General features: G+C 38.9%; 2 protein-coding genes across 8 annotated transcripts in view; one reads left to right on the top strand and one right to left on the bottom strand.

The window, feature by feature from the left end:
* LOC141433890 (glutathione S-transferase 1-1-like) overlaps window positions 1-15,707 on the top strand; it is a 26,512-nt gene extending 10,805 nt beyond the window's left edge. Inside the window, exons 1-5 of one of the 4 annotated variants that reach the window (XM_074095999.1) lie at window positions 10,596-10,705; window positions 11,506-11,651; window positions 12,013-12,213; window positions 12,639-12,838; window positions 15,601-15,707. In XM_074095999.1, coding sequence (XP_073952100.1) covers window positions 11,511-11,651; window positions 12,013-12,213; window positions 12,639-12,838; window positions 15,601-15,706 — 648 coding nt within the window. In that variant the 5' untranslated portion in view covers window positions 10,596-10,705; window positions 11,506-11,510 and the 3' untranslated portion in view covers window position 15,707. Of the gene's footprint in view, window positions 1-3,665; window positions 3,867-6,440; window positions 6,647-7,463; window positions 10,763-11,505; window positions 11,652-12,012; window positions 12,214-12,638; window positions 12,839-15,600 lie in introns of those variants that run through there. The other 3 variants (XM_074096000.1, XM_074096002.1, XM_074095998.1) reach the window with 3 other exon arrangements.
* A 1,521-nt stretch (window positions 15,708-17,228) lies between these two features.
* Window positions 17,229-23,151, bottom strand: LOC141433889 (glutathione S-transferase 1-like). Of its 4 annotated transcripts, none has more exons than XM_074095996.1 (5): window positions 23,063-23,151; window positions 21,975-22,115; window positions 18,983-19,180; window positions 18,409-18,614; window positions 17,229-17,383 (listed from the first exon to the last, which is right to left on the bottom strand). In XM_074095996.1, the coding sequence occupies exons 2-5, from the start codon at window positions 22,107-22,109 to the stop codon at window positions 17,272-17,274; spliced, it is 651 nt and encodes a 216-aa protein (XP_073952097.1). In that variant the 5' UTR covers window positions 22,110-22,115; window positions 23,063-23,151; the 3' UTR covers window positions 17,229-17,271. The 4 variants fall into 4 exon arrangements, with proteins under 4 accessions (XP_073952097.1, XP_073952095.1, XP_073952098.1 ...); XM_074095994.1 differs by lacking the exon at window positions 23,063-23,151 and adding an exon at window positions 22,896-22,999; XM_074095997.1 differs by lacking the exon at window positions 23,063-23,151 and adding an exon at window positions 22,594-22,656.
* Window positions 23,152-23,222: the final 71 nt, after the last annotated feature.

The raw sequence follows: 23,222 nt of genomic DNA, 5'->3' as shown, positions 1-23,222 counted from the left end.
TTTGACGAGTTTTTGCGATTAATTAATATTCATACACTGCAGTTGCAATTGTGAAGTGTGGCATATACGGGAATATACATTTTAGGACGAGAAAAGAGTTCACGGAAAATTATTTTTCTAGTGATATATATTTTTTGAAATGTAGATTAAATTTAAGATTACCAACCTTAAAAATAATTCTTTATAATATTATTGTTTATACAACGTTCTAGCACACTATAAGCGACACGTAAATTTCGGCTAGGTATATAGGAGGCTACCAGAGAAAGGGGAGGGTATATTATTTATGTAGTTGAAAGGAAAGCTAATTTTCTTCTATCCTAGTCGCATTATCAAGTGATAGATATGTTAACCTCTTCCTAAAAATTACATGAGGTTAAAATAGCATAATACTTATGTTATGTATAAGTTAATTAATGTAATTAATTTTAAAATTCCCACGCTCCAACAGGGCATCATTTTTCATAATTTTTTGTAAAAGGTGTTGCAATAAATAAATACTGAATACTGACGTATGGAGACGGTGAATATAGGTAGGTTCCTTTTCAAAAGAATTTAATTTAAACTTATTTTGTCCAATATCGTTTCTAACTAGTTACAACGTAAAGATTTTCATTACAGAGGACCAATAAAATAATTATACTAGTTATTTAGGTGAACAATAAGGAAAAATATAACGATAAAATAATATTGTAAATATTTGTTTAATTAATCATGAGGTAAAGGAATTCCATACCTTTCGTTTTTAATTGGTTAGTTATTTAATCCTATCTGTTGTTTGGTTTAACAAAACAATGTACTTATTTACCTCAACTAAGTAGGACCTACTTACTTTGAATTGTTGAGGCGTCTTATTTATTTTTCGGATCCCCTTTTATATGTATGTATGTACAAAAACTATTAGGTATAAGGAGTAGGTCATTTTATGAGAAAATCGTAATTATACACTGAAATATAAAATTATAAGTCACCGACATAGATCGAAGAACATACAAGTTGAAGTGGAATCGGGCGCCCGAAGAACAGATAACCGTTGAGGGAAAAAGGTCCTCGTGTGGTGCCCATACCCGGTAGACCAAGTTTCTTAAAGTGGGGTTCACGGACCCCCTAGGGGTCCATAGCATTTGTATCAGGGGTCCGCAGTAGGTCAGTCTGTAAACATATTTATTAGGAAATTTCCAAAAAAAAAATTGACAGGGGACCGTGGAATTGTTTAAATGCGATTCATTCTAGGGATACATGTAAGTACAATAACAGAAAACTTTAATACCAATTCCCTTGGCCTGTACTGTAATGATGTAGAAACATTTGGAGGCCAAATACATTACGCGAATGCAATTTGGCCTAGGTAGGTAAGTAGGCACAATAGAATTCCTAGGGTCAACAAACTCTTTTAAGGTTGTCCATGATTACAAAACGACGTAAGTTGTAACGATTGTAAATTGATAATAAGATAGTATTTATTTGCCATTATTTGATAAAGTATTATGTGTGCATAATGATAATTTTTTTTTTATTATTATTTTCTCAAATAACATAACATTGTTCAAAAGAAAAAAAAAAAAAAAAATATCTGCCAAACTGCATGACAGTTTGTTGGCAGAAAACAAAATTAGCTCTCCACATCCGCCAGGTCATGTACTTTATCACACATATTATAAAGATATACCTATATATAACATATATATACATACATATAGGTATTATTAATTTAATAGATTTAATTAAGTTGTATAAATAGAAGTTAAGGCTTAATTGTTTGTGTTCTCTTTATTATTATCTTCTATTGAATGAAAACCGTGATAAAATGAAATTGCGAAAACGTTCAATTTCATTTCAATGGCTTTTTCAAGGATAAACTGAGTTTATTGCGATTTTAGACCAAGAATTTACAGGTTAAGTATATGTCTTCTAAATCTATATACACCCTATTATCATCATAAACCGGAAGATGTTTACTGTTTAACACAGGCCTCCCTTAGAACGTCTCAATAAATGACAACAGTGGGTAGTATAGCGTAGTTTTGGTGTCCGCCTCAGGCACTAAATAGCAGGCGGCAAAATACCATAAAAATTGAATGGTAATGGGAAAACTTACACTAGGGGTATTGGCATTGCTCTCTCCATAGCTCGTAGTCATCGTCGAAAACCAGGGATATTTCCGGGGGAGTTTCCGAGTAAGCAGTGATTTCCAGTACCTAAGTTTTTACAAGCGGGGTGCAGTTTTTATGTGGTGTGTGCGTTTCCAACCCTCACTGGGCCCGCGTTGGAACTACGGCTCAAGCCCTCTTATTCTGAGAGGAGGCCTGTGTCCAGCAGTGGGACGTATGGGAAGTACGGGAGAGCTGGGATGATGACGTTTTAGTGGCTGAACAATGTTTTTGTACATAAGGTCGACCTCGATAGTGTATATTGTATAACGATTAAATTGTGTGTACTTTGTATTTTTAACCCCCGACGCAAAAAGAGGGGTGTTATAAGTTTTGACCGCTATGTGTGTCTGTGTCTGTGTGTGTGTGTGTCTGTCTGTCTGTGGCACCGTAGCTCTTAAACGGGTGGGCCGATTTGAATGCGGTTTTTTTTTTAATTGAAAGCAGATTTTCTAGCCATGGTTCTTAGACATGTTTTATCAAAATCGGTTCAGCCGTTTTTGAGTTATTGAACTTTGAAGTGACAAAGTCGGGGGTTTCCAACTTTTTGTCGGTTATTGGATAGCTTTTCGGCTCGCATAGGGCCCTCCAGCTACCGTCCCGCTGACGCTAATTATTTATTACGAGAGCGAGAGGGACGATACGATACGAAATTCGATTTTCGAATCTCGTAGTAACCCCCATGAGGTACCATACCGATATAGTTGCGTGCGAACCGGCACGGCGGAACCGATTACGTTTCACAATCCAGTTCAAGGAGAGTCAGTGCCGAAAGGAAGTACTGAGGCACGCAGCCAATAGATGTTCTGAGAAACACTTTAGCTGGGAATTGGAATAGTAAAAACTTGTTTAGATCGTGGCGTGTAGATTTTTCTTACTAGTTAATTGAATGAGAAGACTTGCATTGAAGTTATTTATTAACAAACCTTCAGAGTATTTATTAGGAAAAAGCTATCAGAGGGTAACAGCAACAACACGTCCAACAGCTGTGTTAGATTGAACCAGGGGTTACTTTGCGGAGGTCTATATCAATGAACTAAACACAATTAGGGGCTGTTTCACCATCCGTTGATTAGTGTTAACTGACGGTTAAATGTGATGCCGTCTCTGTCTATTCGAACAAAACAAATAGAGACGGCATCACATTTAACAGTCAGTTAACATTACGTAATCAATGGATGGTGAAACCTTTGCTCACCCGCGACCTTATGATAGCTGAGTCTGTGCAACAAATGTGCATAGGTACAGCTTCTCTACCTCCACACTGTAAGAACACAAAAAAACCGGCCAAGAGCGTGTCGGACACGCCCGAAATAGAGTTCCGTAGCCATTACGAAAAAATTGAAAATTACAGCTTTCTAGCACTGATAGTCCCCGAGCAAAGCCGCGGACGGACAGACAGACAGACATGGTGAAACTATAAGGGTTCCGTTTTTGCCATTTTGGCTACGGAACCCTAAAAAATGTACCAGTTGTTTATAGTTCATTGTCTAAACTACACTTCTTTGCCCACAGCTCAACCCTCAACACACAGTCCCCACCCTAGTCGACGATGGTCTTTCCATCTGGGAGTCCCGTGCCATCATCACCTACCTGGTCAACAAATACGGCAAGGGGAGCCCTCTGTACCCTGAGGACCCGAAGGCGCGCGCGCTGGTCGACCAGAGACTGTACTTCGATATCGGCACCCTGTACCAGAGATTCTCTGACTTCTTTGTAAGTAGACATAGGGCTTTGGTTATAAAGGTATAAGTTTAACTGATCATTGAGGGAAGACACTCTGTACGAGTAGTGGAATAGGAAACTGATAAAGTAGACTTCCATAGATAGAAGTTATCCATCATTAAATTCATTTAAAAAAATCAAAAACCCGACTGCCTTAAAAACTAAAAGGAAGAAAATAAGTCTAGTGGTTTAGAACTCTGTTAACTCTACTCTAATAACTAACAGCCTTATTCATAAAAAATCCTTAATTGAGGTTTGATCGGTCTGTTACTTAGCAGACTGATTAAGCTTGTTAGACGGTTGTCAAGAAGTATGATTCATAAACGCTTGCTAGCAGTCTGCTAGTTGTTGAGCTGCTGATAGACGGATTAGACGCGTTATGTTGGCCACCTTGACAAATCAAAGACAAAAAATGGCCTAATCGATAATTAAAAAAAAAAAATTGACAGCAGTGACAGCAAATTACCAGGAAAAAAAAGAAAAAGCGAGATGTTTCTTTTCCCGCCATTTCCGATCCGCATGTTTATGTTGTGCAAAAAGCCATAATTATGTTAATCATCCTTATTTTTTTTACATATTTATTGTTAATTTATTGTTGCTAATTTAGAGGATTTTTAAATACAAATTCTTGAAATAAATTTTCCTGTTTTTTTTTTTAATCTGCGTAGCCCTGCCTTCACTATAAATATCTTCGGTACCTATGGTTTTTTGCTCTAGTCAAAGTCAGCTGTTCAAACCTGTGGCGGCCATTTTGTGACTTAGCAGAGAGATAAAGGAGGGTCTACGGTCCTCTAACTTTAGCAGAGCCTTGATCGACTGATTAGCGCTAACAGACGTTTATGAATCATGTTTTTTAGCATCGGGCCTTCAAGGAGCTTTCAAGGAGGCTCTAACTTTTTATGAATAAGGCTGAAAAAGTTTAAGTTAACAGTCGGGACCCATTAAGTATGTACCTACTCAGAATTTTTGAGCGTCACGATTTAAATGGGTCCCGGCTGTTGAACTGTAAATTAGCTTCTAAAATTAGTTTTTAAGGTAATAGTTGGGTTTTTAGATTTCTTAAATGTAATGTTTTATTTTATTTCTAGAATGGGCATTTTATTAGCTGTCATTTGATACCCATTTGATTTTTTTTCACGGACGCTATATTGAAATATTATATAGCCTATGTCACTCCGACAGTTATGACAAATCCAATATGTTAGAATCCGTCCAGCCGTTTAGACAGTCGGGTAAAAATGAATAAAAAAGTATTTATTTGACATTATTTTACATAGTTTTTTTGCACATAGCCCTGCAAAACTGTTTAAGTACTAAAACTGTGTATGTGTGTGTTTACTGTGTGTCAATGTGTGTGTATGTACTTAATTCCAATTAGTACCTAATAGAGGTAATAGCACGGTGACAGGAATTTTTCCTCTATTGAACATTAGCATGTCAATGCTATATTTTTACAAATCGTATACCTATACGATTTTTGACAAGTTTTGAATCAAATCAAATCAAATCATTTATTTTCGTCGAATCGTATCTTCTACTTTTGCACTACAGATAGACTTATAAGTCAAACGGCTATCGGTTCTTCAATCGTTTATCTCCATTTTTGTCTACCGGATTAAAAAAAATGAATAATACTTACTTAATTTTGTATGTTTTTTTTACATTGTCTAAAAAAACATTTATTTCGTATATATATTGATCTCTAAAAATGTGTCGAGGGTTTTCATTTCAAACTAATTAATACAAAAGTTATGGCCAGAAAACCAGTTTTTTTTGGCCTAAAACTGTTCAACTTTGATGCTAAATATCTCCAAGACAATGAACTTTGAAGTTAATATGGGATACTATATTGCTTAAAGCCGTTGTTGTTAATATAATAAGTTACAAAAAACATTAGAAAACTAAGGAATTCAGATCGAAGGTCATTGGGGCATGGGATCCCCTTAATGCAAAACACGTGCAAAAAATTTCTTTAGTGGCAGTTTATAAATGGACAATGGAGGTCTTCTGGCTGATGATGATGATGTACCACTTTTGTTTTATTAACCTCCTGAGTCCTGACACTTTTTAACAAACTTAGTGCTTAAGACCTAGACGTGGTTGAACTGCTTTATTATTTTGTATATTATTTCAAAATTCTTAGAATTCTTTATTCAATGAATAATTTGTAATTTTGAACATGAAACTACCGTGAGACTCACTCATATTAAATATAAAGACCCGGATAACTCACGTTTTAAATCGAGTTTAGCTCGACATGTTTCGGGCTAATCCGTAGCCCTTCGTTTTCGGAGCAACGCGACTCAGCGGCGCTGTTCAGAGGCGCTGAGTCGCGTTGCTCCGAAGACGAAGGGCTACGGATTAGCCCGAAACATGTCGAGCTAAACTCGATTTAAAACGTGAGTTATCCGGGTCATTATATTTAATATAAATAATTTGTACTTTATAAAGTACATTCGGCCGTTATTCATAGTATTAATTGGTCCTCTATAAAGTATTATACACGCTTTAGTAAGTAACTCGAGGCTAGAGCTATAAATAATATTGACTGTTTTTTCTTGCCAGTACCCACAACTGTTTGGCGGCGCCCCGGCCGACCCAAGCAAGCTGGCCAAGATCGAGGAAGCTCTGAAGTACCTGGACACATTCCTGGAGGGTCAGAAGTATGCGGCTGGACCCAACCTGACCGTTGCAGACTTGAGCCTCATCGCTAGTGTCTCCAGCTTCGAAGTCACCGACATCGACTTCAAGAAATACCCTAATGTTAAGAGGTAATCTTCTAATCCTAGCGGCGAAGACTGGTTGACTAAAATATAGGTAGGGTCCCGTGAAACCGCAGTAGCTCAGTTGTTTGAACTATAGTGTCTCCAGCAAAGGGTCGTCGGTTCGCACCTCTAAGTTTTTCGGAATTTATGTCCAAAATTACATTTCAAATTTACCATGAGAAATCATCATTGGTGTGTGTTAACTTCCCAATTTGCACTGGGCCTGCGTTGAAATGATTGGCCTCAGCCCACTTATTCCGGCAGGAGACCAGCAGGGCTACTATGAAACTCGAAACTTCGTATCGCACCGTCCCTCTCGCTCTCGTATTAAATAGTATAAGTGTCAGAGGGACCGCACGACACGAACTTCGAGTTAAGAGTTTCGTAGTAGCCCTGCAGTGCACCGCAGACCCCGCAGTGCGTGTTTGTGTGATTGTGTATGTGCTGCCTTATGCTTCTCTTCTTATGAAAGGCTTACGATATTGTATTAATTTTCGACTTCACATGAGGCCAAACCACAATGTCACCGTTTACGCGTTTAGGCGTAGCCGAGTTTCATAATAGGGTCACATGAGTGTTTTAAGGCCTAATTACGTACAGTTATGCATACAATATTTTATCTATATCCATATATTAAATCCTCTATCATGTGTTCAAGAACCATTGAAAATGACGTGCATTAACGAGAACTAGGTAGATATGTCTGGAATCCAATGGCGTAATGCTGGTCATTACCTATGGTTTTTGAACGCATAATTGAGGATTTACTAAATGGGTGTACATAGATAAAGGTATTTTAATATGGCCATGTCTATTTTTTCAGATGGTACGAGACAGTTAAGTCCACAGCTCCAGGGTACCAGGAGGCAAATGAGAAGGGCCTGGAGGCTTTCAAGCATTTGGTCGACAGTTTGATGAAGAAGTAGACATACTCCACACAGATTTGTTTTCATTCTCTCACACGTTCATTCCGTACAGCGGATTGTATTTTTTAAGATATTTTAAAGCATAATAAATTATGAAATATTTTAATTCTCTTTTTGTTTGACGGGACCTTGTAAATATAATTATGGTAGTTAATTCTATTTTTTTTATTCGATTGGATGGCAAACGTCTGGTTACAGTTTGAGGTAGTATCAAAAAAAAAATTGATGAATGATAAAGACAAAGTGACACAGCTGGTCAACACATTTTGCATGTTTTTCGCTCGCATTCTGTGTTTGCAGGCTGCCATATTGAAATAAATACAAAGATTAGTGAATCAATCGAATGTATAGGAAATGTACTGGATCTAAGTTCACTTTGCCGAAATTAGGTTTTAGCTTCCTAGCATAATCACGCCCCATTACTAGTAGCAATTTTACTGAAATTACTTATGTCACATTTTGACATACAACCGAACGTTGGTCGATCGGTAACAGAAGTTCCGTGGCTTATATTATTATGTTAGAGAGAGAGAAATAATTATTTACACATACCTGTGTTCAAACACGAAAGAACACATTATAAGGAGAGAATAAATACAAATGAACATCGAATAGAATATAATACTATTTATTATTATTTGTACTTATTCATTCATTATGTTAGTGTTAGTACAGTTATGAAGATTCTTCGTCCTTTTTGATCAATTTGGTATCTTACAAATATATCTCAGAGCCTTCGACGTTCAAGTGGAATCCAGGGGCTGAGCTCTCCATTTTTCTCGAGGGAACAGCGCGCGATAACCGAATTCCACGCGGGCGAAGCCGCGGGCAAAAGCTAGTATAGGAGAAAAACTTAAGAAAAGACCTTTCGAATTGACGTTCCGAATTTGATAAATGACTTAAGCTCCATTTGAATCCTGTGCACTACTAAATACAACAGGTCAATTACTTAAGTTTTTCACATAAGTATAATGCGAAAGTAAATAAGTGAAAGAGGCGGCTGAAAAAGCGTAGGGGGGAATCCTTTAATACTACATTGTGTCTTAAGGGCGGTAAATAAGGAATTACGAACGAGAGTCTATTAGAAACCCGAAGTCGAAGACCGGAGTCGAGCCGGGTCTTTTATATTGTGGTGATATTTTTTTTTTCAATTGGTATTTATTTTCGTCATAATATTAACAAAATATGTTGCAATATCTCTAAAATACCGCATCACTCAGATTACATTATGCCCGTCATGCAGCATGATCAATGTTATAGATAAATATTTAAAATGAATATTTTTAGCGCCACGAGGAGACTCAATACTGAAAAGGAGAAAATTGACTAAATAGAAAAGTTTTAATTAAAAAAAAAACAAGGCTGGTTAGATAATTTTCCTAAAATTGTTATTTCCTAGTAGCAAAGTTTCCATTCCTTTTTTTTCCTAAATGTTTTTGACCCACTATGATTTTTTACTGAACTTTATTTTCACAATCACATTTTTTTCCAATTTTACTCCTTGCTCGCTTTGCTGTTCGTTTACTACGCTATCACCTATCACATAAAAAAAATCTATTTGCTGATAAAACAATAAACTTGCCTTCAAAAATATAATTGTCAGTAAGGTAGTATAGCTATACATAATATACTCGTACATATCATTATCTACGATTACCATCATGCCTCGTCACGAAATTCAATAAGTACTTTCAATAATAATCAAATCATTGAAGCATTCGTAATGATTCTGATATTACTCACCCACCCAAGTTACACCTTCTTTCTATGTTGGTACAGTCACCAGCACCAATATCTGACACGACAAGCGTGCATACATATCTGATACGACTCTATTTCTAGAGCCAGAAGGACGTGTTAGATATTTTTACACGCTTCTCTGTGGCAGATATTAATGCTGGTGACTGTAATAACACTGACTTGGCATAATCATTCTTAATTGTTTACCTTTGATATGCGTTCTACTATCTTTTTAAAAGTCACTTTTTGGGGTCCACAAGTTTATTAAAATTTATGATTGAGTTGCTGTGAAAACCTTCGCGCTAAATATTTACATAAGTGTTCATTATCATTATATAAGTCGTAGCAGTAGAAAATTTGCAGTTGGACAACCTCGCCCGTAGACCTCCAGTTGCTTCGGTTGGAAGCGGCCTGCATCCATGAACCTGCGGATTTAACCAAGTTATTCGTCCATCTCGTTGGTGGACGTCCTACGCTGCGCTTGCCGATCCGTGGTCTTAATTCGAGAACCTTTCGGCTCCCCTACGGCCATTTGTGCTGCGTGCTATATGGCCTGCTCATTGCCATTTCAACGAGCTAATTCATTTGGCTATGTCGGTGACCCCCGACTATCTCTCTGATTCGAACCGGTAGATAAGCCCCAGTATAAATCTATACTATAATTTTGTGTTTAACGCGACACCACCCACGTACAAATGGTGAAGCAAAGTGGCGGGTATTAATAAAAGTGATGAATCCTTAACCAAAACATGTAATTATATCTTCAGCTTGTTCTGGACTTACCCTCCGGTAAGATACAGCAGGGCTACTACGAAACTCGAAACTCGAAGTTCGTGTCGTGCGGTCCTTCTCGCTCTCGTATTAAATAGTATAAGTGTGAGCAGGGCTACTACGAAACACTAAACTCGAAGTTCGTGTCGTGCGGTCCCTCTGACACTTACACTATTTAATACGATGGTTGTCTGGAAGAGATCGCTTTTAAGCGATAAGACCGCCTATTGTCTACCCTGAATCTAAGTGTTTAGGTATATCATAAGTTTTTTGAACTGCTTTATGGTGTGCAATAAAGAATATTTGTATTGTATTGTATTGAGAGCGAGAGGGACGGTACGATACGAACTTCGAGTTTCGAGTTTCGTAGTAGCCCTGCTGAAGGACCGCACGACACGAACTTCGAGTTTGGAGTTTCGTATTAGCCCTGCAGGTTAATCATGGGCCGGATTAAGAAAAAAAAGGTTTGTACGGAATCCTGTAAATTTATAAGATAGTGTAACGTAATATTCAGTTATAACTGATCTAATCGGTACCAGATAACCGAGTGTTTCAAGATATAAATAACATTTTCCTCACTAGAAGTCAAGTTTTTTTTGACTGTACGACAGAGCTCACATAAAAAGTGGTGAGTTGATTCTTATTACTTACCTGCAAATGTTATAAGAAAACTCAGCGTAACTAGGTTAGTGAGTCTTAAGTTTAAATTTTAGGATTGTAAAAATGAAAATCCGTAAATATTTTTTTGTAATTACTTACATTGTCCTTCATTGTTTCCTTTGGTCTGAATGTGCTGCAAAACTCCGTATCCTGGTCATCATTGAACTTAGCTGTATTGTTTTAATTTGGACATATTTTAACATAATTTGGACATTGAACTTAGCTCTATCTATTGAATGAATGTTTATTCACTGTGCAATGATTTTAATGTACCTTCCTACCTATTTTTTTAATAAAAATATTTTTAATTTAAACAAACACATAATTAATTCAAAACAAAATAACAATAGAAACAATAACTAAAACTGAACCTTAATTAAAAACCGGCCAAGAGCGTGTCGGACACGCCCGAAATAGGGTTCCGTAGCCATTACGAAAAAAATCAAGTAATATTATGTGCGTTATAACACAATTAAAACACTTAGGTACTACAGTCTTAAAATCTATTACCAGAAAAAGAGCGTATCTTCACGGCACTTGCTTACCTACTCGTTCGTCCTTTTGTTGAGAAGCGCAGTTTTTCGGCAATAACTCAAAAACCGTATATCCGATCCCTATCTTGGGCGTGTCCGACATGCTCTTGGCCGGTTTTTTGTTGTTTTAGAGGTTTTAGTTTATACTGTTACTACCTACTTATAACTTACACAGTGCATTTGCAGTGTTGGCCGTAAACTGTGTTATGATTTGAAAAAAAATAACTTGTTACAGACACCATGCCGATCGATTTTTACTACGCCCCGTACTCGCCGCCATGCTGGTCCGTCCTTATGGTGGCAGAAGCACTCGACTTGGAGCTTAACCTCAAGATCGTCAAAACCAGCGATGGGGAGCATCTCACTCCAGAGTACCTAAAGGTAATGCAATAAGTACATTCTCTTAGTAGTTTTCTGCTGTAATCTTGATCTTGGGACAGACTTTAAAAAACATCCCGAAAGTACATCTTCATTGGAAAATGATAGAAAACTAATATATAACTTGAAAAATATGTAAGTTGAAGTAGCAATGGGCAGGCCACATTGCTCGAAGAACCGATAACCGTTGGATGAAAAAGTTCTCGAGTAGCGACCATGGACTGGAAAACGAAGCGTTGGCATTCCTCCCACTACTTGGACTGACGACATCGTGAGAATTGCGGACAACCGTGGAATGCAAGTCGCGAGTTATTCATTGTGGCAAAAAAAGTGCATTAACAACAACTTAAACTCTAAACTCCAGATGAACCCTCAACACACCGTCCCCACGATCGTAGACAACGGTTTCGCCCTCTGGGAGTCCCGTGCCATCATTACGTACCTGGTCAACAAGTATGGCAAGGGGAGCCCTCTGTACCCTGAGGACCCGCAGGCGCGTGCGCTGGTCGACCAGAGACTTTACTTTGATATCAGCACGCTGTACCAGAGATACATGGATTACTTGGTTAGTAAAATTTAAAGCTTTTATTCTATATTATTCTGAACTATGAAAAACTACTTAGCGCACCCGCGATCTTACGACGGCTACGTGTATACAAAAAATGTGTGTTCATACAGTTCTTGCACTTTCATACCGTAAAAACACAACACACAAATCCACAAACCAAACTATCACCACCACCAGACTACGCTGAAGCATTACCAACACAACCAGAGTTCATCCTTTGAGCAACACAACGTCTCTGTTCTCTGCTGCCGCTGCTGCCAATGCTATATGGAACGAACAATCGATCCAGCGTAGTCCCATCTCTCTGAGAAAACGCTTGTTTTTGAATTATAATGGTAAAGATAAATCACGATTTAAAAAAAACTCCGCCCAGGCTATGTTTAATGTTACGTAATCGACCGTAAATCAAATGTAATTTACAGATCCCTCAAATGTTGGAGCCAGCTGATGAAGCCAAGCTGAAGAAGGTGGAAGAGGCTCTGGGCTTCGTTGAGACGTTCTTGGAAGGTCGTCAGTACATCGCTGGAGATAACCTGACCTTGGCCGATTACAGTATCGCTGCTTCAGTCATTAGCTTCAATTCTGTTGGAATTGATGCTTTCAAGACTCCAAGGATTAAGGCGTAAGTAATGCATGATTTTAAGGGCATGCTTCATAATTAATAGCGGTTTCAACCCTTGTGAGATCACTCGGGGGTCTGTCTGTCCTTCCTTCTGTTATAATGAGGGCTATCGTTTTTTGTCTCACTATATGGCGCACTGTTGCGTGAGGTTTTTAAGTATGGCTTTCAAAGTCTGTTATTACGGGCGTGAAAACAAAGTTTAGATTAAAATCATATTTAATACAACTTAAAACCGTACCATAAAAATATTGAGCATGCCACAGTGTTGCATAGCCCCCGTTTTGTTTGGAAAAAAGGGAGGACAAAGGTTTCCGAAAGACAAAACTGTCTCAAAACACAGACATTCATTGCCCCGGAACGCATATTTGCCATAATTAATTTCAGATATTACAAAATATTCACAAAATTTTTCTAATTAAAAATAAACCCGCGTAGCTCACTCAAAAACTATGTAATTTGACATTTCGGAAACCTCACGCTACACTAGCGCCTCTAGTGGCGAATTCATTCGCGATAGCCCTCATTAAATCTGCTTCGCATTAGGGATGCACGACTTTTCACTTTGAATCGATCTTTTGAATCGTAATGGATCGTAAACCACTGAAACGATCCATGGATCGAATCGCATACTCTTGAATCAATCTCACAAAAATCGGTTCAAAATTTTGATAAATAAAACACATTTTAAACATTAAATCTGACCACACATTGGATATGTATATCGTCGGAGCCATCGGTATAATCACAATAAAATAACATACAGCATAAAACAATGTAAAATAAGTAAAATTTAGCTACCTATAATTAAAATCAATGAAGACTTTTTTCTAAGCTATCCGCATCATGTTTCTGATTTCTGTGTGTACATCTATTTACTTCGCTTGCTAACATAAACAATGCCTACTAGTAATATGAATTTGTGGCGGCACCCGTTTATAATCGATCTGTCTTCATTAAGAATTGGAGATAGGTAATAAATATTCAATAAGTACTTATAACAAATTAATACATTATAACGTTTTAAACTTTCGTGATTCTCACTCATAGTCAAAATACCACAAACGGGACTTATCACGCTAATTGCACAAGTAATATTTACCTCGATGTTTCGGCAACGTTACAGTTGCCGTGGTCACGAGTAGGCTCCTAGGCGCTAGTGTAGCGTGAGGTCTCCGAAATGTCAAATCTCGTAGTTTTTGGGTGAGCTAAGCGGGTTTATTTATAATTAGAATAATTTTGTGAATATTTAGCAATATCTGAAATTAATTATGGCAAATATGCGTTCCGGGGCAATGAATGTCTGTGTTTTGAGACAGTTTTGTCTTTCGGAAACCTTTGTCCTCCCTTTTTTCCGAACAAAACGGGGACTATGCAACACTGTGGCATGCTCTTAAATATGATTTTAATCTGAACTTTGTTTTCACGCCCGTAATAACAGAATTTGAAAGCCATACCACAGAGTGCCATACTTAAAAACCTCACGCAACAGTGCTCCATCTAGTGAGACAAAAAACGATAGCCCTCATTGAATTGCTCTTCATAAAAATCGAATCGTAACGTGCATCCCTACTTCGAATCTAAAGAAACGATTAGGTAAGCTGAAATTCGGTACATGCATGCACTTTTGTGACCTAAATGCGGATAGAATATTAATGAATGAATTTTGAATAAAGGGGTAACATTTGAAATGAGCCCTCCCCGTAATTTAAAAAATGAGAAAATTACAAGCTGTATTCTAATTAATAAATGAAAGGACTTCTTATGAAAGGGACTGTGTGTGATGTCAGCATAGGTAGGGGTGATTTTTTTTTCTCATCCAACCCTATAGTGTAGGGTATCGTTGGATAGGTATTTTAAAACCATTAGGGGGTTACTAAAACAATTTTTCGATTCAGTGATTTGTTTGCGAAATATTCAACTTTAAAGTGCAAATTTTCATTAAAATCGAGCGTCCCTCCCCCCCCCCCTCTAAAATCTAAACCGGTGGTGGAAAAATTTGAAAAAAATCAGGATGCTAGTAAGTATATCAAACTTTCAAGGAAAACTATAACGGCTAAGTTTGCTTGAGAATTATTTGTAGTTTATGAGTAAATAGCAGCCTTAGGTATAAAATATACCTAAACTTGGAAGATTTCGTATAAAATAAGAAATAATACTTAATTTTTTCGTAATGGCTACGGAACCCTATTTCGGGCGTGTCCGACGCACTCTTCGCCGGTTTTTTTAAAAACGTTTTTCAATAAAAAGACTCGTCAAGATTTTTTACCTTATTTCTAATGCTAAAAAAAAGCGCAGTGAGTATCATATATGATATCGATATTTCACCTGTCAAGTTTAGTGCTCGGCTTACCATAATTTTTGGGCGTCGACGCGTACTGCGTGCACCAATCAAATGATCGGACGTGTTTTTTTTTTTTTTATTCAACTGGATGGCAAACGAGCAAGTGGGTCTCCTGATTCCTGACCGTCCATAGACACCTGCAACACCAGGGGGATTGCAGATGCGTTGCCAACCTAGAGGCCTAAGATGGGATACCTCAAGTGCCAGTAATTTCACCGGCTGTCTTACTCTCCACGCCGAAACACAACAGTGCAAGCACTGCTGTTTCACGGCAAGATTAACGAGCAAGATGGTGGTAGCAATCCGGGCGGACCTTGCACAAGGTCCTACCACCTGTGCTCATAATTAATACACGTCATTATGTTCTTGTTACGTATCAAAATGAAACTTCCCTCACGATAGTAAACATTTTTTGTTCCAGGTGGTTTGAAAGAGTGAAAACAGTTCCCGGATTCAGTAAGAGTGAGGAAGGAGCCAAGTTGTTTGGAAATGTGGTTAAAGAAATGATCAATAAAAAATCGTCTTAAACTTACTTTTTTAAATCATGTTACCTAATGTCCTAGAGTAGACATTAACCTGTCGCTTTTTCCGACACCCAAGGGATGAGATGGGTCAGTCCTGATAGAAGCACCGGGTTCATCACGGTAGACGCGGCCGCTTCCGACCTAAGCATCTGGAGGTGTGTGGAAGAGGCATTATGTTCTATGTTCAACAATCGACGTCCTATGGTGGTGATAGGTGGATTTGGGTGATTTGTGTGTATTTTTGCAGTGTGGAGGTGGAGGAACTGCATGAACACACATTTATAGTATAAACGTGGCTAATAAGCCACGCCACGCGCGTGGGTATCATAAGGTCGCGGGTGAGCAAAGTAGGTGATTGTTTTAGTTCATAGTAACGCCTGATTCAATAAATTAGTAATGTACACTTACATTTATACCCCTGTACCCTTAGTTAAGTTTTCGGTTACAAAATACGTCTCGATCGCGTTGGCGTTAAAATCTCAATTTGTATGGAAACACGAACATCGCAAACGTTCCGCTAGAGGCGCTGTTCGTGTTTCCATACAGATTGAGATTTTAACGCGAACGCGATCGAGACGTATTTTGTAACCGAAAATTTACACTAAGGGCACGGGTGGCCAGCTCAAGAGGAACCTAACTTGTTGTGTTTCGGCGTGGAGAGTAAGACAGCCGGTGAAATTACTAGCACTTGAGGTATCCCATCTTAAACCTCTAGGTTGGCAACGCATCTGCAATACCCCTGGTGTTGCAGGTGTCTATGGGCGGTGATGATCTCTTACCATCAGGGGACCCACTTGATCGTTTGTCATCCAGTCAATTAAAAAAAATAGAGACGGAATCACATTTAACCGTCAGTTAACACTAATCAGTGGATGGTGAAACAGCCCCTTAATCATAATCAAATTATATCACTCAACTGCACTATACCTACCTAATAATTACTATTTAAGAATATTTGTATTGTACCTATTGTAAAGCTGTAGACATGTATTTAGCCGTGTTGAATCTAAAGGCTTTCGCATATTGATACTTTAGAACAGGGTTTCTCAAACTTATGGCTCCACGTACCCCTGTTAAAGTTTCTACACCATAGCGAACCCCCCCAAGTAATAAAATTGACTGTTGGAGAAACTAAAAATAAAAAATACAAAAAGACTCCAAAAACCAATCTTAATCATCTTGCTAGTCTTGCAGCCTGGTGGTTTTTGGAGTCACGTAGTCGCGAACCCCCTACCGTCGAATGTACCCCACTTTGAGTAACCCTGCTTTAGAATAATAATTTGCTGTCAACATTCATTTCATTTCATTTCAACAACAGCGGTATCATCCGTTGTCGTAAAGTTCTTATTATTACTTTTTTTTTCGAATATAAGGCTGCGACCTATTGAAAGCATTTCCGGCGACATTAGTTACGGTACGAACCGGAACTTATTGAAATTTTCTCTTTATTTCTCTATTCCGTGCTCGCCCCAGCTAAAGTCAACTCCCGCCGTCGTACTTTCGTAGTAAATAAAACAAACTCCACTATCTGAAGATAGCATTTAAATGATAAACGTTTTCCTTAAAAATTACAGTTCAGTTTTGGCTCTGAAATTTTGGACCATGGCCCTGAAGCCTTTTATTCCTTTCTCGTTCGCCTCTTCGTAGCCGGGTGCTGTCTCTTTCACCAACTTGAACCATCTGCAATGAGGAAAAAAGGAAAAATATTAGTGTTGGTAGGCCGTGGACGCCGGCGTTAATCACAGTATATAATATATAAGCTAAAGCAGTAGGGAAGCTACGAACAAATCGATCGAAACGAACACACGCACACAGACGCGCGCTCTACCACGCTCTACACGGCCTCTAAGGGTGTCTCGCGACTGTAGTACCGCGAGACCCCCTTAGAGGCCGTGTAGAGCGCGCGTCTGTGTGAGTGTGTTCGTTTCGATCGATTTGTTCGTAGCTTCCCTACTGCTTTAGCTCATATATATTTATATACTGTGGTTAAATGTTGTCCCCCTTCCCCCATATTCCGTGGGTGACGTAGAAACCAGCTGAGGGATTATACCAGAAGATGAGCAGTAGCGTCTTCTTGGCAACGTTAGTAGAGGTACCTATACGACTACGCTCGCCAACCCGCTTGTTATGCGTGGCGAGTATTGATGATGATGGTCTATGGAGGAAGTCTATGTTCAACAATACCTACTATTTAGGCCCCAAGATGGATTGATGACCTGGCCTGGTAAAGGAAGCAGGAGTTCGATGGTTGCGTCATTGTCGTGTTCTTATGTTGGAGGCTTATTTATGTGCAGCAGTGGACTAGTGGACTACGTATTTACTAAACTTATTTTATCAATTATGTTTCATTTAAAAGTTTTTTACAGGCAGTAAGTACCTCATATGTTGAAAATATGATAGGGGACGGAAACGAGCAGGCGGGCAGGCGGGTCTGATGGAAAGCAATCACCGCGGCCCATGAACATCCATAACGTAAGCTGAATTATGGATGCGTTGCCGGCTCTTTGAGAAATGAGTAAACTACAGAGAGAACCAAAGAAATTGAAATACATACATTGGTAATTAATGACATAGTCCTCGTCCGGGCAGTCGGGTAAAAACTAAAAGGGTCAATTACCTTGAGAAAATGGCGGAAGTTTGAAAAAAAAAACTAGCAGTAAGTAGGTTAAGGGAAAAGTTCAATATAGCTTATAAGTTATACTTACTTCTGAATCCCAGGATAGGGCTCCAAACTGACTCCTGCAGCGTCAATCGTCGAAACAGTAGCCACCAAACTCAAGTCCGCCAGCGTTAGGGAATCTCCGACGGCATATTTGTGTCCCTCAAGGAACGTTTCCAAGAAACCTAGAGCATCTTCTAGTTTATTCAGCAGCTCTTCGTCAGCAGGCAATCCGCCGAACACTTGGGGATACTAGAAAGAAACATCATCATCATTCTTGCTCTTTTAGACTTCAAGTACTACCAGCCAAGCACCAGCAGATGTTCCTGCTCTCCGAATACTTCGACTTCTGGCTGGAGGGTGTGGTGTTCCGTCGCTTTAAGGAAACAATGATGAAAATCCCTGTTTTTTTGTTATTTGTGATTATTTTCAAGTTTTGAAAGTTACTTACAGCGCATGGGTGTAATGCTGTAAATTTTCATTTATAAATACGGCCAGATTAGGTCCTCAAAACTGCCCTAGTTTCATCACAATCGAATCCCGGGAAGAAATGATATCCATCAATAAAGTAACTGATCCTAATGGAATATACTGGTCCCTTAGGAAAGGGAGAAACTTACAAAGTACCCTCCAAATCTTGCGTAAAGGGTCCCCAAATCGAAGTCCAACCTCTGGTCGACCAACGCTCTTGTCTTCGGGTCTTTTGGATAGAGGTCTTTGGTGTCGTATTTGTTGGCGAGGTACCGACTGATGGCCCGGGATTCCCAGAGGGAGAAGTCTCCATCCACCAGGGTTGGTACTGTGTGCTGGGGGTTCAGCTGTAAATAGAAAAATATGTATTCATAGTGGGATCCTGGCAAATATTTTCCCAGATGTTTGTTTAGGTTTGTCTTTTTATAGTTGTTATTAGATTTCAGTTGAAGCTCAAGCTATTTTTTCATTTAGTAATTAATTAATATTGTGCAACGATAGCGTCATATGAATAAGCAAATTTTTTTTTTTTTTTTTTATACGACTGGAAGGCAAACGAGCAAGTGGGTCTCCTGATGGTAAGAGGTCACCACCGCCCATAAACATCTGCAACACCAGGGGTATTGCAAACGCGTTGCCAACCTAGAGGCCTAAGATGGGATACCTCACGTGCCAGTAATTTCACCGGCTGTCTTACTCTCCACGCCGAAACACAACAATGCAAGCACTGCTGCTTCACGGCAGGATTAGCGAGCAAGAAAAAATGCAAATCAAAGTTGACACAATCGCAATATTCGCAAGTCATCCTGGCTAGCTACTACGAAACTCGAAACTCGAAGTTTGTACCGTACCGTCCCTCTCGCTCTCGTATTAAATAGTGTAAGTGTCAGAGGGACCGCACGACACGAACTTCGAGTTTCGAGTTTCGTAGTAGCCCTGCTGACTACGAGTATGAAAAGTTAGATCTATCAACTGACGTGGCCATTCCTCAGTGCTTGGAATTGCATCAGGCAGTATCACACAACACGATAATGCTATTTTGATTATACTTATGTATATTTTGATTTGCGTAACAAGAACAATTTTACCGGTTTACTAATATTTCGGCGAATAACGTCTGGCAACCTGTTTCATTTCGCAACTTTTAATTTCCCAACTGTTAAATATTTCTGAAACTGTAAATACTTCAGGATTTTTATAAATCTAACCCTACCTAACCTAAAGGGCAACACAACACAACAAGATGCCCCTGGAATAAATTCTGATATATTTATAGTTTTAAAATTTGCGAAATGGAAAGTCGCAAAATGAAACAGGTTGCCAAACGTTAGGTTGCGAAAAGGCTATACCCGTATTTTTTTTATTCGACTGGATGGCAAACGAGCAAGTGGGTCTCCTGATGGTAAGAGATCACCACCGCCCATAAACATCTGCAACACCAGGGGTATGGCAGATGCGTTGCCAAGCAACCTATAGGCCTAAGATGGGATACCTCAAGTGTCAGTAATTTCACCGGCTGTCTAACTCTCCACGCCGAAACACAACAGTGCAAGTATGATGTGGATATTATGACTGGTGCGAGGAGATCGAAAAGAAACAATTTTTATAGCTATAGTACGAGTATTATATTTCGGAAGGCACACGACCGACAAGTTTTTCCTAGTTACTTAGGTAACCTAGTGTTGCTACAAATAAAATACATAAAACAACATTGCCATATTATAACAGCAAGCACTGCTGCTGCTGTGAATTGTGCCAATTATCACTTTGCACAAAAACGAAAACCTAATTTCAATCTGCATACATGTTCAACCAGTATAAAATCGAAATGCATAACAGACTGAATAGGTTCTGGGAACATTATATAATAAGCCATTCTCATTAATCTCTGCACCAGTCTAATTACCGTACCGCTATTGCCGCACTAGTGATGCGGTAATTACTCTTCTGCACAGATGAATTAGAAGAATAGTCGCCATTCTTTTTCCAGATCTGTGTATTTAGTCTAATTACTTAGACAAGTCTCTGCCTCTCAAGCAGAGGGTCGTGGGTTCGAACCCCGGCTCGCACCTCTGAGTTTTTCGAAATTCATGTGCGGAATTACAAATTTACCACGAGCTTTGCGGTGAAGGAAAACATCGTGAGGAAACCTGCACAAACCTGCGAAGCGATTCAATGGTGCGTGCGAAGTTCCCAATCCGCACTGGGCCCGCTGGGAACTATGCCCAAGTCTCTTGTTCTGAGAGGAGACCTGTGCCCAGCAGTGGGACGTATATAAATAAATAAATATTACGGGACAATTCACACCAATTGACCTAGTCCAAAGTAAGCTTAGCAAAGCTTATGTTATGGTACTAAGCAACGGATAAATATAATTATATATATATATATACATACTTAAATACATAATAAACACCCAAGACCCGAGAACAAACATTCGTATTTTTCAAAACAAATATCTGCCCCGACACGGGAATCGAACCCGGGACCTCAAGCTTCGTAGTCAGGTTCTCTAACCACTAGGCCATCTGGTCGTCTACATATATAGGCATATAGGCTATAGATATAGATATATACGTATATAGGCTGGATGATGATGATGATGACCTAGACAAGTCGGCAGAACTCCGCTTTGCTATTATTCCGCGTGGTTGAGGCCTGATGAAATCCTAACTTGACCTATTTTCTAACGTTTTAAACTTTCGTGATCCTCACTCATAGTCAAATACCCACAAACGGGACTTTATCACGCTATTATACACAAGTAATATTTACCTCGACGTTTCGGCAACGTTACAGTTGCCGTGGTCACGAGTAGACTATTTTCTAAGTCTTAATCAAGACATAATTATTTAAAATGATATTATGACCCCTGATCGTTGTATCAAATGTTAGTACCTGTGCATTTCGATCAATATAAAAAAATACATTACTATTTATTATTATTAGGACAAAATGTTATACGTTATAAGTTCTAAACGAGTATTAAACTACCTATAAGGTTTACATAAAATTATTACATTTGACTCGTAGCTGTAGGTGTATATATTTGTCTTCAACTCTACTATTCTACTCGTATGTCAAATTCAGCCCAATTTTTCGCCACTAGTTATTTTATTTCGCCACTAGCCGTCGACAAACCTTCAAAAACTGAGGAGTGAGGTGTTCGCCTGCCCGAAGGTTCGTCTCCTTGAGATTTAGCTGGATGTCCAGGGCAGCCGCGACCAGCAGCACCACGCGGCACGGCGCCGAGCCCGCTGTGTAGTACAAGTCCATGGCTAGCTTTAACATGGAGAAGAATAGTACATTACTGTAGAGGCCGGGAAGTAGTGGCCAGGGGGTTGCCGGCCAAGCAGATGACGGCCGAGCGTAGCGAAGCAGGATAGGGATGCGAGGCCGATCCCCACGTTCTGGCCGAGGGTTGCTATGCTTTTGTCAAACATGACATGCAAAAAAAAATGTAGCTTGCAGGACGCCAGTCTCGTCGCCGTTGTGTGCGCGCGTGTCGCGCTGCTGGCTACTTTTTTCTACTGTGGTAATATTTGTACAGTCGAGTTCATTAAGTTCATAAACTTATATACTTCATAAACTTGCGAGCAAAAGGTTGTTAACGGCGTAGAAGCGTGTTCAGATATTTTTGATAAATTTTTGCTCACAACTTTATGAACTCGACTGTACTGAAAGCCTAAAATGGAAACTGTTATAAATAAATGATTCAGTCTAGACAAAAATAAGTCCTCAAACTACCTATCATACTTACTTAGTTTCAATCCAAAACATGCAGCTAACGACAGTTAATTATTCAAGACGTAGGTAAAGGTACATAGGTACTTAGTATGTCTGTACCTAACAAGTCTCTTAACTAAGTAGGTATAGTACAGTCGCCATAGATATTCGGAGCGGCCAAGGTGGTCAAATATCGATACAAAGAACTCTAATACCTTAATAGTAGAGTGCATGTACCGATATTTTTTGACCACCTTGGCCGCTCTTAATATCTGATGGCGACTGTACTAGACTCAAGTCAACATTTAATTAAAATGTAATTTTGTTTTGACTTACCAAATTGTTAATAAAGTGGGCGAAGCGTGCAACCCGAGATAAAACGACAATACTATGATAAAATAAAACGCATATACATACACCCGGTAATACAAAAGTCTAAAAAAATAACAAACTTATTTGGTTGTGGTCAAAGTTGGAACTAATGAATTTCCTTACTAACTTACCGTCTGCTGATAGACGACAGCGACGTTGGGACTGTTTATCAAAGTTTGCTGTAATTGTAACCTTGAGGAAATGTTATTGCCTTATAAAGCGAAGATACATTGTAAAAATTACAAATAAGGGTTATGTTTTAATTTCATCAGTTCCGTCATATACTTCTTT

This window comes from Choristoneura fumiferana, chromosome 13 (genome assembly GCF_025370935.1).
Source record: "Choristoneura fumiferana chromosome 13, NRCan_CFum_1, whole genome shotgun sequence".
In the NCBI taxonomy this organism is placed as follows: domain Eukaryota; kingdom Metazoa; phylum Arthropoda; class Insecta; order Lepidoptera; family Tortricidae; genus Choristoneura; species Choristoneura fumiferana.
The sequence above is the reverse complement of the archived record's forward strand: the minus strand, read 5'-3'. Positions and strand labels throughout refer to the sequence as shown.

Coding starts and splice junctions, on each gene's coding strand:
- LOC141433889 (XM_074095993.1), bottom strand. CDS start 22,124: ATGTTAAAGCTAGCCATGGACTTGTACTACACAGCGGGCTCGGCGCCG. Junction 18,615..18,982: donor CAAGATTTGGAGGGTACTTT/GTAAGTTTCTCC, acceptor GTTTCTTTCTAG/TATCCCCAAGTGTTCGGCGG. Junction 17,384..18,408: donor CCCTATCCTGGGATTCAGAA/GTAAGTATAACT, acceptor TCCTCATTGCAG/ATGGTTCAAGTTGGTGAAAG.